This window comes from Gymnodraco acuticeps, unplaced genomic scaffold (assembly GCF_902827175.1).
Source record: "Gymnodraco acuticeps unplaced genomic scaffold, fGymAcu1.1, whole genome shotgun sequence".
NCBI lineage: Eukaryota > Metazoa > Chordata > Actinopteri > Perciformes > Bathydraconidae > Gymnodraco > Gymnodraco acuticeps.
Window position 1 is genome coordinate 9,081,065 of NW_022992351.1, and position 14,991 is coordinate 9,096,055.

The 14,991-nt window shown below is 44.0% G+C and overlaps 1 protein-coding gene across 1 annotated transcript; it reads right to left on the minus strand.

Annotated features, from left to right (window-relative positions):
* Positions 1 to 2,711: 2,711 nt before the first annotated feature.
* Positions 2,712 to 12,990, minus strand: tmem115 (transmembrane protein 115). The gene is made up of 3 exons (XM_034209409.1): positions 11,563 to 12,990; positions 9,641 to 10,005; positions 2,712 to 6,767 (listed from the first exon to the last, which is right to left on the minus strand). Exons 1-3 carry the CDS (start codon positions 12,052 to 12,054, stop codon positions 6,491 to 6,493), a joined length of 1,134 nt encoding a protein of 377 aa, XP_034065300.1. The 5' UTR covers positions 12,055 to 12,990; the 3' UTR covers positions 2,712 to 6,490.
* Between the last annotated feature and the right edge of the window lie 2,001 nt (positions 12,991 to 14,991).

Sequence of the window (14,991 nt, forward strand, 5' to 3'; positions counted from 1 at the left end):
GGCGGAGTTGTAAACTGATCACCATCTGGTGGTGAGTTGGGTCAAGTGGCGGGAGAAACCTCTGGATAGACCTGGTAAGCCCAAACGTGTAGTTCGGGTGAACTGGGAACGTCTGGAGGAGGCCTTCAACTCACACCTCCGGCGGAGCTTTTCGGGCATTCCTGTGGAGGTTGGGGACATTGAACCAGAGTGGTCGGTGTTCAAAGCCTCTATTGCCGAAGCTGCGGCGGGGAGCTGTGGTCTCAAGGTCTTAGGTGCCTCAAGGGGCGGTAACCCTCGAAACTCCTGGTGGACACCGGTGGTCAGGGAAGCTGTCCAACTGAAGAAGGAGGCCTTCAGGGATTTGTTATCCCGGGGGACTCCCGAGGCAGTTGCAAGGTACCGACAGGCCCGAAGGGCAGCAGCCTCAGCCGTGGCCGAGGCAAAGCAGCCGGTGTGGGAGAAGTTTGGAGAAGACATGGAAAAGGACTTTCGGGCGGTACCAAAGTTGTTCTGGAAAACTGTCCGACACCTCAGGAGGGGGAAGCAGGGAACCATCCAAGCTGTGTACAGTAAGGATGGGACGTTGTTGACCTCAACTGATGGAGTGTTAGGGCGTTGGAAGGAACACTTTGAGGAACTCCTGAACCCGACAACTCCGCCCTCTATGTTAGAGGCAGAGCTGGAGTATGACGGGGGATCAACACCAATCTCCCGGGGGGAGGTCACTGAGGTCGTCAAACAACTCCACAGTGGCAAAGCCCCGAGGGTAGATGAGAACCGCCCAGAAATGCTGAAGGCTCTGGGTGTTGAGGGACTGTCATGGTTGACACGTCTCATCAACGTTGCGTGGAAGTCGGAAACAGTACCGAAGGAGTGGCAGACCGGGGTGGTGGTTCCCCTTTTCAAAAAGGGGGATCAGAGGGTGTGTGCCAATTACAGAGGCATCACACTACTCAGCCTCTCCGGGAAAGTTTACTCTAAGGTACTCGAAAGGAGGGTCAGGCCGATTGTCGAACCTCAGATTGAGGAGGAACAATGCGGATTCCGTCCTGGTCGTGGAACGATGGATCAGCTTTTTACTCTCGCAAGGATCCTGGAGGGGGCCTGGCAGTACGCTTATCCGGTCTACATGTGTTTTGTAGATTTGGAGAAGGCGTATGACCGAGTTCCCAGGGAGTTACTGTGGGAGGTGCTGCGGGAGTATGGGGTGAGGGGGTCTCTACTCAGGGCCATCCAATCTCTGTACTCCCAAAGCGAGAGCTGTGTCCGGGTCCTCAGCAGTAAGTCGGACCCATTTCCGGTGAGGGTTGGCCTCCGCCAGGGCTGCACTTTGTCACCAATCCTGTTTGTAATATACATGGATCGGATTTCGAGGCGTAGTCGTGGGGGAGGGGGTCTGCAGTTCGGTGAACTAAGGATTGCACCACTGCTTTTTGCAGATGATGTGGTTCTAATGGCTTCATCGGGCTGCGACCTTCAGCACTCACTGAATCGGTTCTTAACCGAGTGTGAAGCGGCTGGGATGAGGATCAGCACCTCCAAATCTGAGGCCATGGTTCTCAGCAGGAAACCGATGGACTGTCCACTCCAAGTAGGGAATGAGTCCTTACCCCAAGTGAAGGAGTTCAAGTATCTCGGGGGGTCTTGTTCTCGAGTGAGGGAACAATGGAGTGTGAGATGGGCCGGAGAATCGGAGAAGCGGGAGCGGTACTGCAGTCGCTTTACCGCACCGTTGTGACGAAAAGGGAGCTGAGCCAGAAGGCAAAGCTCTCTGTCTACCTGGCCATTTTCGTTCCTACCCTCACCTATGGTCATGAAGGATGGGTCATGACCGAAATAACGAGATTGCGGATACAAGCGGTCGAGATGGGTTTTCTCCACAGGGTGGCTGGTGTCTCCCTTAGGGATAAGGTGAGAAGTTCAGTCATCCGGGAGGGACTCGGAGTTGAACCGCTCCTCCTTCGCGGCGAAAGGAGCCAGTTGAGGTGGTTCGGGCACCTAGTTAGGATGCCACCTGGGCGCCTCCCTAGGGAGGTGTTCCAGGCACGTCTAGCTGGGAAGAGACCAAGGGGTAGACCTAGGACCAGGGGGAGGGATTATATCTCTTCGCTGGCCTGGGAGCGCCTTGGGATCCCCCAGTCAGAGCTGGTTGATGTGGCCAGGGAAAGGAAAGTTTGGGGCTCTCTGCTGGAACTGCTACCTCCGCGACCCGACCACAGATAAGCGGGAGAAGATGGATGGATGGATAAATTGATTAAGGCTATTTGCATATACCTTTTTCCTGTTTTCAATTTTGATTTGATGAATGATCAAACAAATACTGTACCCTTGAAAGTTGCATACCATGTCATACATTTTGACAAATAAATTGGGTTTAAAAAACTATTTCATTTAGATTGATAAATAGAAATGTTATTCTAAACCTTGAAAACTGTAGGTAGTTGAGTATTATGTCTGAATTAAACACATTTTTGTAATTATGAATGACCCTATAGTCAGCAGTGACACATGACAAAAGGGTGTCATATATGATATGAGTAATTGCTATGCTAATTGTATGCATATTCAAGATCTGGTAGAACACTTGGATTTCCTCCTATAGATCATTCTGTAAGGTTCCTTATAGGATTGTACAGGTCACATCATCCCACCACTATCTAGCCCACCTTTAATGTCAAATCACATCCACAGAAGGAAAGCAAATGTCACAAAAAAGAATGAAAAACATATTTTTATTTCATACAATCGTCTTTTATTTCATATAGAGATAAAGTCAAATATCTGAAAACCAAAACAGAAAAGTCTGTGCAACAGAGATAGATAGAGAGAATGACTGTCATTAGTTTGAACACGATCTGTTGGTGCAAAAGTAGGGACAGAAAAGGAAAATGAAAGTAGTGAAAACTATTTATAAAACATTGCTGTGAATGAACCCCCCCTTCCCAACAGCACACACACACACACACACACACACACACACCCACACACACACACACACACAACACACACACACACACACACACACACACACACACACACACACACACACACACACACACACACACACACACACACACACACACACACACACACACACAACACACACACACACACACACACACACACACACACACACACACACACACACGATGTCATTCATTTCAGGGCCGGAGGACAGCTTTCATTTACAAGATGTTTCCCCAAAGTCTCCAAACAATTAGATTTAATAGGATATTTGTTGCCAGCCTTTCAAAAATAAGCAACTTTGAAATGTAAATTGTCCATGAGCTTTTGTCTCCCCGGCAGTGTCATTAAAACACGTTTTTTTTCCAGTTTACATAAAAAATTATAAGAGAAATTGGACTTGAATTGGCCACTTTGAAAGGATACCATCCAGGGAGAATCGAATTGTCTGGGCGAAGCTGCCAAAGCACTCATTAAGGGTTTCGAATGGGCTTCCTGTCTGCGGTGTGTCTTTAATAATGACAAGATACTAGTGTACAGGACAACACTTATAAACCGTGTCTTTAACCACATTGAGTTCCAGCAATAAAGTGCTTGGTTATAACCTAAAACGACAACACACTCATTATCCTCGCCTCTAGCTCTTCTACTTTTCAAGAGCGACGATAAATTGGCATTATTCAAACTGACAGTCTCTTTTCTTCTCATTGAGGATGTTTACAGCCAGAACAAATGTAAATACAGGAATCAGGTATGGAGGTGTGGCCAGGCTGAATGAAACCTCTGACTGCCAACTAGAGCATTCCAACACGCTTACACAACTTCACCGGATTACACAACTGCATCGTTGGCATCCATGTAAGAACGTGTTTCACTGTATTGCTGACTTTAAGGTATTATGCAAGCCTAGCAGCCAAGCAAAACAAGATAACATGTCATTTCCAGAGTAACTCGCAATTCAAAAAAGGTGCGAGATGACACCATAAAAGTGTCATTGCGCGGTAAAATCTGTAATTAGTTTTGACACTTTTCCACCCTTGCTACTTTTCTAGACATTTGAGCTCTGCCTTCTACAACCTGAAGCTGTGTTTCATTTCTGTCCATTCAGTTATAGCTCAGTCATATTTAATTAAAGCGTGGACACCGACGTAAACATCTTGTTGCCAAAATAAGAGCAGAGTGACATGAACAGAAGGAGAATCACATCACTCTATTATGGCTTATCACTTCCCATACATTACACCTTTCCATACGGGGAAAAGCAACCGTTTGTCAATGCTAAACTAAGAGTTCAAACCGTATATTTCATCTGAATTTGCCGTATTTCACATTGTTCATCTGGAGCACACTGTCAGATTCAAACAGAAGCACGGGTTGGAAATCTAAAGGGGACAAAATGGAAGCCGTTGAAAGTTTGAATGTGACTTTTTTTTCCCAAGAAAAAGTCAACAATTTCCCAGGAGCATGTGTTCCTTAACTGGTAGCATTGTAGCGTCAACACATTGAGTCAGAGGGCACCTTTTGTCAAGAGCTAATCTTGTGATGCTATTACTCCAAACTACAAATTATCAAGTCAAGGAATCAGACTTTTCCGCCATTTCCCCGCACATACCAAAATATCCTCCACTACACACACCATTTGCTCGATAATCAGATAACAAATATCCGTCCCAAAATCACATTACAGATCAAAGGCCAATATATCCGGGTGAACAGGGGTCGGACATTTATAATAGAGGGGCGACACATGGCAGAACAAAACCTGTCTTCCTTTTGTTATTATTTGTTTAAATGAATGCCAACTCAATTAGTGACAAATACAATGATCAGTAAGGCCACTGCAATAAATAACACATATTAGATGTTTAGATATAAAAACCATAACTCCTCATTTGAATTGAACATGTATTAAAACATTTAAATTAAAAATGTTTTCTCCAGATTTAATGTTAGTAATTTGGAATGCTTCTGATGATTTACTGAGGTTTTAGTTTCCAGGATGGTTTGTGAAATAAAGAACAAGTGACCTTAGTGAGACTGTCAATAATCCACTTTTGTCTCAGGAAGACTTTGAACATCACAATTGATAAGATTTGTCATCACCGTGATCGTATAGCTGAAATAATGTATTGGCTGCTTCCGACTTTAATCAACGAGGACAGGAGGGAAATTGGGAATGTAATGGCTTGAACGTTAGCATAATCTGCGGCGACATCTACAGCGATGACTGTCAACAAAATGAATAAATCATCTGACCTTTTTGGTCTGCATATAATCTATGATGCGTTTTAAATGGGGACAATTTAGCTGCCAGTCAACCTCCCTCGAAAATAATTCACCACCAGCTCTGTTAGGCATCGCGAGTTTAGAAATGACGGATGTTATAAATTCAAAGGACGTTGTTGGGAAATGGCCGGGCTGATTACTGTTTCATGTCTGCGCAGTCGTTTATATAACAAGTGACAGCACAGATACAAACTGCTACTCTGTAAATACCTGCATGACCATCACGCCTCATCTCTACCCTTCTCCTGCCCGTCTCTGCAAATGGCGCACACAATCTCGACAGACCCCTCTCTGTATCACATGCACTCAGATAGTTAAATAGCTATTGATGATCATTGTGTCATTTCAGATCGTAGACGGTGGAAGTGTAAAACAGTACAAGAGGATGTTTGAAATGAACCTAAAACGTATAACTCGTAAAACATCCACACAACAGATCTGTGTGTAGGGGTAACGCCATTCACGTATCTTGTTTGTTTAAAAAGGAACAAAAAGGTGTTTTTTGATTTTGAATAAAAAAAAAAAGAAATCAGAATTTTTCTCCACTGAACAACAAATGGGATCAAAAAAGGTGGGGGAGGCTTTCCATTTGTCTGCCTGTTGTTTCAGAGACACACCGGGAAGCAATTGAACCTGGTCTGGATTCCTCTCATCTGGCACCTCTTCAAAATCTTGAAGTTTTGTATCATAGTTTTTCAGCAGGACGGACCTGCAGCAGCTTCTTTCCTCCGGGCAGCACATCTCAGAGTACGTGCTTTTCATACTTCCTCCGTTACACACCTGGGTACGCTTCAAGGCCCAGTGAGCGCTCCTTGGGGTCAACCTTCTGACAAGAATTCAGTGTTTGTCACCGACGTATTTCTCAGGCAATCAGAGAACAACTACGGCTGCTCCGAAAAATAACTATAAAAAGAATGTTGTACACCCATTTTGTTATTTATTTAGAAAGCAAGAGAAAGAGACATGAAGCAGAGGAGCGAGTGTTGAGCTTAAGTCCACAAAGACAGAATTTCTGGTCGCCTTTGCAGGAAGAGGGAGAAGAATTTGAGGGTCCAGTTTGCCCTACTACACTGAGATTTACAACATGTCTGAACTGAAAGCACTGAACAGTTACCAACAGTGTGTTTGTGAGCGCACGGCCGTGTGTATGAGCTGGTCATGTTGTGTGTGTGTGTGTGTGTGTGTGTGATATCGAGTGTGTTCTCACTGTCATTGGAGTCACAGAGCGAGGGTTTCTCTACGCAGCGTGTTCAATTTGTTACGATCTAGAAGGGGCGTCCTCGAAGCTAATGATGCTGGACTCGGGGTGCTGCGCTACGCCCGTGGACGCCCCCCCGCTGCTCTGTGACATTGAGGATGAGGAGGTGGAGGAGAGAGAGGCGCCGGCAGGTCCCCCTGAGGAGGAGGGGAGGAGGGGCTGCGTGTCCGTCCTGATCTCGTCGTCCTCCTCGTCGTCTTCGTCGTCCATGCTGGGCCAGGCCGACTGGTCGTCCACGCGCTTCAGACGCTCGTTCAGAGCCTTCAGAGCCAGCTGCCTGGAAGGAGGGAAAGAGATGTTAGTTTCAGCTTCAACGAATAGTTAAAATGGCAGAAAATGCAGATTTCAACCTCTCAAAAACAAAAAGGTTTGTTTTACATTGTTTACATTGTTTATCATAATAAACAACATTTTTTGGACTGAAAACAGGACATTTAAACCTTGTACTTTAAGAATATTGGAATTCTTCTTTGAATATACATTTTAGATTATCTTTTATATGTTTTGATATTAGATTCAAGGCTTTATTTATTCAATCATACAGAATAGGGGAGGCCTGTTTGTGGCGGTTTTAGTGTTAAAGTAATTGAATGGCCTTATTTAGGAGACGTAACAATTACATTGAAAATGATCACCATGAGGTTAATTAGCCAGAAGGCATTCCTCTTAATCCAAAGCAAATCAAAACAAAGCATGTATAGAGGGTTTCTTCCAGCGGCAGCCATATTTAATGTGTCATACCCGAGGAAGAGAACACTACCTAGAAAATGCAGACCGGAGCCTATGGAGTTCAACAGGTTTCTGGGTAAATGTGTAATAACATGTATGTGATGTTTAAGCATGTGCAGCAGGAGGGCTCAATGGCTATGCTGAATGGAAGATGGATAAGTAGAGGCTTTTAATGTTCAGTCGGGACAGTGTAGATAGACAGGAAACACAAAGGGACATCCTGCCACAAAGGACAGAGTTGGTTGAAAGTATCAAATTACCCCGTGACAATTACAGGGGCGCAGGTCTGTGTTAGTGTGAAAGAGAGATCTCTCTGTAACTGAATCTGTGTGACAGCTTGAGAGTGTGTCTGCTGGACAAAGGAGCAGAAGGAAAGGCCATAGACTGTAACCTCTGACAGCGAGAGAGATTAGGGAGTTTGTTTAAGAGTGTATGCATGATCTGTTTGAGGAGTATGACTGGAAAAGAACACAGAGGTTAAATATACACTGCTTTTGTTATTCGTCTCCTCTAGGAGTATTTATTTGACTATATGGGTGAGTGTGTATTTATTATATCAGTCACGGATCCTTGTGTGCATTCTGTTTCTTTCTGATGACAATGGTATTATATCATTAAACAATATGTGACATCACAGAAAGCCCCAGAACAGCTACTTAATGACCCTTATTGGGAAAATGTTAGAAGTCAACAATATTTTATATTTATCGACATTAATGAAATAGAACATGATCATTATTTACTCAAATTGAAAGTATTCAGTATCAACAACTTCTGAATCAACATTTAGATCATGAGGGATGACTACTCTTTCATTGGAACCACATGAAAAGATTTGAAGGCAATGTATTTATTGGTGCAGCAACATATTGTTGCCATAGAGAGAGCATTTAAAGGGTCCCTATTAGTGTTGCACGGTGTACCGATACTTGAAAGGTACCGCGATACTCTGCCGTTAAAAACGGTACGATTCCTCCGTTTCATTAGTATCGGTACTTTAAGAATGACGGGGAAAAGTACTCCGGTGAGAAAGCGCTGTTTTAATAAGAGCCGTGTGTGTTCAGCGCTCTGCTTCCATTCCCTGCACTGCAGCCGTGCCTGCAGTCCCGCCCCTCTCAAGCACGTTCTAAGTCCCTCCCCTCTCTCGTGCACGCGCTAGCTGCCAGAGCATGTGAGAAAACGAGAAGCATGGCTGCAAGTGGGAGTGCAACTGCCGCTGCGCCTCGGCTTGTTGACAAAAAAGACGCCAGAAGCTAAATTTGGAAGTATTTGAGCTATATCTCTGACAGTGAGGGCAAGCCTACGGACACCACGAGGCCTGTCTGTGAGAAATGTTTTAGATCCCTGCAAACCAAGGGAGCCAACACATCAGACTTGGCTAAGCACCCGCCGACCGGAATCCAGAGCTGTTTAAAGAATTTAAAGACAGACAGGTTAGCGAATGTGATAGATAACATAATTACATCATGCTCAAGCCCATGCCCTCAAATCTAAGTCAAACAAGTGTAATTTATTTTGTGACAAGCGAACGTTTTCGTAGTTTGACGAGGCAATGATAACTGTCTAATATGGCTATATTTTTAGCTAGCTGACCAATGTGGTTCTGGTGTGAAATAAAGCACAACATTTTTTTTTTTTTAAGTATCGAAAAACAATCGGAATCGCAATTCTTCACTTGGTATCGGTATCGAAACCAAAATGTTGGTATCGTGACAACACTAGTCCCTATTATACTTTTTTGGGTTTACCCTTTCCTCTAGTGTGTTATATACGTCGACATTGAGAGCTTGGAAAGACGCCTATATAAATAAAATGCATTATTTGTAGAATTATAATGTAGGTTGTTGTGTGTGGAAATGGGCTGCAAAGGCTCAAATGCTCCATTTTGCCTCCATTTTTCAATTGGCTAGCGCTCCAACACAGTGTACGTGATGAGGCTATGGCACCAGACCTCTCTAAGCGGTTGACCAATCACGACAGCACAGGCAGTATGAGAAAAAGAAAGAGCTTTCTGAACATTAAAGCATGTGATATGTCACGGTAGAGGCACCAAATATGAAACCTGAACATGAGCATAATCATCGGCTGTCACTCGTAGTCGAGTATGACTGTCCTCCTTCTTGGTCCTTGTGGGTCTTCAGGTGAGCGTAGAGGCCGATTCTGGACCCGATTATTCTTGTGCAATGTGGACATGGGAATGTAGTGGTGGAGGGTTTGGGTTGGAGCTGTTTGGTGGTTGCTCTACAATTTACACTAAACGCTTTAATGAAGATTATTGTAAAGGTCAACTAAACCATATGCAAAGGCTCATGGAGGTACCTGAACCCTACTAGACTGTAACAGGCCAGTGTCATACATGTAATGCACCAATATACCCAACCACCCTTTCCATGAGATGACTAAGAACAGAATGTGACTCACCTCCTCCTCTCTGCATCCTGGGGGTCTGTCCCTGGCAGGCTGATGGTGATGGAGGAGGGCGCCCCCACGTCATATCTCTTCACCATCTTCCTGCACACCTTCAGCTTCACCAGGGCGGCGTGCACCAGCCCCGCCAGCAGCCCCACGGCCGGCTGCAGCGCCTCCGGGAAGAAGCTAGCGAAGGCGAAGTGGTCCGACATGTCCCCGCGGCCCCGGCTGTGCCTCTGGTAGAAGCGCAGGTACACCCACCCGGACAGGGCGCCGAAGCTGTACGCAGCCAGGGGGGCGGAGCTCTCCAGCAGCCCCGACAGGCGCAGCAAGGAGAGGAAGAGCAGGACCAGGGCCGGTGCTGCTTTGAGTCTCACCTGAGAGGAGAGGGGGAGACAGATTTGAGGTCCTGTGAACAGAAACCATCGGGCACAGGGAGAGATACTATTGGGTCCACGGACCACCGTGGCTGCCAGTTCCCACAACTCACTGAGGTCAGCAGGATTGAGGAAGTGGAACACCAAACAATAGCTGGTTACACGCCAGGGTGGCGGGCGAGTCCAAATGTACCAGGGTTTGTTTTGATACAGTTCCAAACGTGCTTTACTCAAATGAGGGATTTTAAAGGAAGGCTTTCACAAGTTGAAGAAAAAAATATATAACTTTGACTGATATTGAGATATGATTCCCGACATTAGAGGGAATGATCATTTAAAAACCATTACCCACATAATCATTACAAATATATACTAAAAGGATTATGGTGTGATTTTGTAAGAAGATCTCCAACGAAAAAGGATTTTATTAAGTCTAAAAAATGGCATTTGTAGGTCGGGACTTAATGCATCACCACAATACTTTATTTAAATATATTTTAAATGTTTCCATCTACCAAAATTAGAACTTACTGCCATTTGGACACAGCACAAGTCGATATTGCCATTTTGATTAACGTTTCATTAATTGTGCAGCCCTACTGCTGTTGATTTATTTAATAGTTAAACATTTATTTTCTGGCAGTTTTAGTTTATTGTATTAAATGTACCTTATATTTAGTGTAATTATTGAAGTTACTTGAAGTAGTTGTTTATGCTTTGACTTTGAAGGCGGTTTGGGGCACCTGGTGATTCTGTACCGACACATTGGGGACACGTGTAGGTGGGATTGGCAAACAAGAGGGCACATGGATTTTTTGCAGGAAATGTAATCATATTCTTGAGTAAGGTTCTATGTGGTGCCCCCGTGGCAGTTTCATTTTCTACACCTACATTACAGTAAAGTAACCTAGTGTAATAGAAACTCATAAAAAGCACCAACAATGGCCTGGTTTAGAGACACATTCAGAATGTGTAGCTAATGTGTGCTTCAGCAAAACACTAAGCCCTTATCGGGACATTACGTGTAAGCTGCCCTGCAGAGGAGTATCAGATATCATCTTTAAATGAACAGATCACACCGTAGCCCACATTTGGAAGAGAATCACAGACAACACAAACTAGGCACTGAGCGATCTAAAAACCACAGGCCTTTATGGCTTTAATACAAGAGGATGGCAATCATTTGACGTGTGTTCGTTCATAAAAGGATTACAGCTATTACTAACAATATCACACTGTCATTAAACAAACTAAAAGAAGCAAGTGCTGTATACTATGTGACAAGAATAAACCAAACAAAAATAGGTCACAGCATAAAGTCCCAATTCATGAAACTGGGAAGTCATCCCACTGAAACAGGCACAAAGAAATGTAAACATATTTTGTAGAGAAGTCCTGCATTAAATATAAATGTCTTTGTTGTCTTTCTTACTGCTGCACTTTGTATGTTGTTGTGTTTCTAGTATCCTTTTAGGGTCTTCACCAAAGTGTTATTAGTAAGAGGCTGTCAAATAAGCATGCAGAGCAGAAATGACTTTCAGTGTGTGTTATGCTCACCTGAGGCACTCTGAGCACTGTAGTGTCTCCCATGGTCTGCTTCAGCGCCACCAGCACTCCTCCCAGGAACCCGGCTGCTCCGTAGGCCCGCACAGCAAACAGGTAAGTGAGGTCAAAGGTGGCAACATATGTGAGGAGGTAGGCGAGGCCGGCCAGGAGGCCTGCAGAGACGTTAACCACTGCGAAAAAGATCAGAAGCTCCAGAGCACCCCAGAGAGGCTCCAGCAGGCGCCCACAGGCCATCACTGTCCCCACATTCACTGCCACACCCCAGATGTGCTGCTCCACCACCCCATGGGTCAACAGTGTCCACACCCAGAAGTTGGGTGGAAAGAGGTAGCCTGGTGTCACCCCCAGTGCGTATGGAGTGTCCACAGCCCATGACAGTAGGTAGAGGAGAACCACCACAGCACTTATACTCTTCACCACCACACTGGTGCTGGCAAGGGCAGCCAGGAAGTGCTGTCGGGCCACCGGCAGGTAACGATTCATCGTGGTCTCTTTGGATGAGGATCCTTCTTGAGCAAATCTGCCCAAGGGAGCAGCAGATCAGTGGCTTCTGGTGGAGCAGATGTCGGTGTGATATTAATAATGCCAAGAAGAACAGGTGACACCTGTAGGTCCTGACAGCATCAAAATCCACACTTCTCTGTGAGCCTTCATCCGGGATACTGTCTTCCAACTGGTCAGAGATAGCGTGGATGATCAGCTCAGTAGGACTATTCCTTCTCTTAAAATGACTAACAAACTATGGCCAGCAGTAGATAAGATGTGATAACCTTAACTAGGAGACCTTTTGATCAAGCTGCCTGGCTGGCGACCTTCAGTCCACGTACATAGAAGTACAACAAGGTTACAAATCACCACCAGCTAGCATGAAGGCGCAAGCACCCAAGTACGCAAATCCTAACAGAAACAAATACACCGAAGAGACAACTTCTCCAGACTGTCTGGGCTGGGCTAGCTTGTAAACAGAGCAGAGCTAATGTTAGCTAGCTGTCAAACTGAGAGCGCCTGGAGTTTCGCTGTATATATCCGACACCCGGAGCAGGAGAGGTTACGTCTTCGTTGTGTTATAAGATAGGACTGGCAGGGTCAGTCAAACCTGGTCGTTATCCCGCGGAGCTCCTGTCCCAGTCCCTTGCGCTCTCTCGGCCCGGTGTCTACAGGGCTAGCCCGAGGATCCCCGCAGCTAGCAACAGGCCTTCAAAACAATGTTAGAGAAGCTCCTGAAACAGCGTCAAAACGGGTATAGTTCCCGGGCTTTAATATAAGCTTTGTTTCACTCGTTTGTTGTTTTTGTTCCTCCGTGTTTTCAGAGCAAGTCGTCGGAGTAAATTATTTTATCTTGGCAGGCACTCCTCCCAGTCATAGCTCCCAGTACACCGCTCAGCTACTAACCTGCGCTGTGGCTGCCGTCGTCATCAACAATCGGTGAAAAAAGCGTCAAGTCACGTAACAGCAGAGAACTCTGGGAAACCGAGTTTTCAACAAATGAAGCAGTAGGTCTCGTCCTATGGTCTCGTCTCAGTTTGCACCACACAATACGTTGAGCTGGGTTAAAAAATAGTCAATCGATGACTTTGAATTGTGCTTTTCGCAAAAACTCTTAGACGCTTTACATAATTTAAAAATATAACAATTATGATGATAAAATGAGTGTGAATAATCATAACCTTTAGTTGCCTTTGGTGGAATGCAGCCACATGACATTAACTCAGTTCGGTAAAGTTAGACAGTTACTACCGGATTTTATCTTGACGGTCAATCAACAACTCATAAACAAATCAAAGTATATTCACAGCCGTTGTAAGGGAGACACTGAGCTATCATATCTAACATATTTGTTTTAATGAAAAAACAATGTATGGTAATTGATGGTCTTCTGTTGGTTTTAATTCGCCAACAAGTTAGGGGGAAATATTTTTTCATAATTTGGTTGATTATTTTTTGTGGAAAATATTCTTTAACTTTACTACTGTAGGCTACACAGTGTAACTTATCACTGCACACATTAATAATGGTCTCCTTCTGGTAAGGATTTAGAAAAAATCCAATACTTGTTGTAACAACTGTTCTAAACAGGCAAAGAATGCAACAGAGACAAAGGCTGAGGACTAAAACAACTTCACCGAACTGAGTCAGTAAGGCAAGGCAAGGCAAGTTTATTTATATAGCACTTTTCAACACAAGGCAATTCAAAGTGCTTTACAAAAAATGAAAGAGATTAAGAAAATGGCATTTAAAATCAGTCATTAAAAAGAAAAGCTAAAAGTACAAAGTTACAGTACAAAGTTAAACAGTCAGAAAGGCAACCAAAACAGACAAGTAGTAAGCAGGTTCTCTGGCTTACACTATACATTTGATTAGGAAGCATATTTTTGTTTCAAAATCCTAGTTCTACTTGGTTTGACTTTTGCAATTTACATTAATTGAATATGAGGGGCCGTTGCAGATGGTACATTTGCACAAAAGTGTAAAGGATCAAATTAAATCTAACAAAAAGCACAGGTGTTGTACATACACATCCATAACAGGTAGTGCATGTTCTGTAATTGAACAACCATGCAAATCAACTAGTGGGCTATTTGTCTGTGAAATGACATCCCCTTCTGTGTGCAGGAAAATACCATAAGAAACTTATTTTGATTATTGTGACATTTGAAACTTGTTACTGGCATTTGAGGTCAATGCATCCCTTATACTTAACTGTTAGTCCTGTTTTGGTGTTTGGCAGTGGCGGTTCTAGACCAATTTGACTGGGGGGGGGGGGGGGGGGGGGCACAATAAATGCAGGACGAAAAAGAGAACTAGACAGTATGAAGTAATTGCGCATAAGAAAACAATGCAATACAGTTATTGGTATTTGTTTCAGTACACTTATTTATTTCAGATAGATCTTATAGTTATTACTGTTAGCTTCAGCTTAAGTTATAGTGCAATGTTTGAACTCACACCATATTTATATAAAAATAAAGGCAATGAACAGTTACATCTCTACTTTACGTAAGGGTGTCTGCACAATCTCACATTACAGCAACAAAATCCTGCGGTTTTTTGGCAAACCGAGTACCAGAAAATATACATTTAAAAAAAAAAAAAACACTTTTCATTGTTAGGGGGGCCACAGGGGGGTCAGAGGTCAGTGTTAGGGGGGCACTGCCCCCCCCCTGGCCCCTCCAGAACCGCCCCTGGTGTTTGGAATGAACTGATAACAGCAACAAACCAAGAACTCAAGTTACCTGCAAAATAAAGTCTGCAAACTTTCAGATTAACTCAAATTGTTCAGGAGACAAATTTGTTGATTTCATGTCCTTATTACAACTTTAGGAATTCAATTTGATGTCTTCACTTTTTATAAAAACATCTGCTTGTTAATGGAGGTCTCACACACACAATAATATTTGAACAATATTTTGTACGAGATTA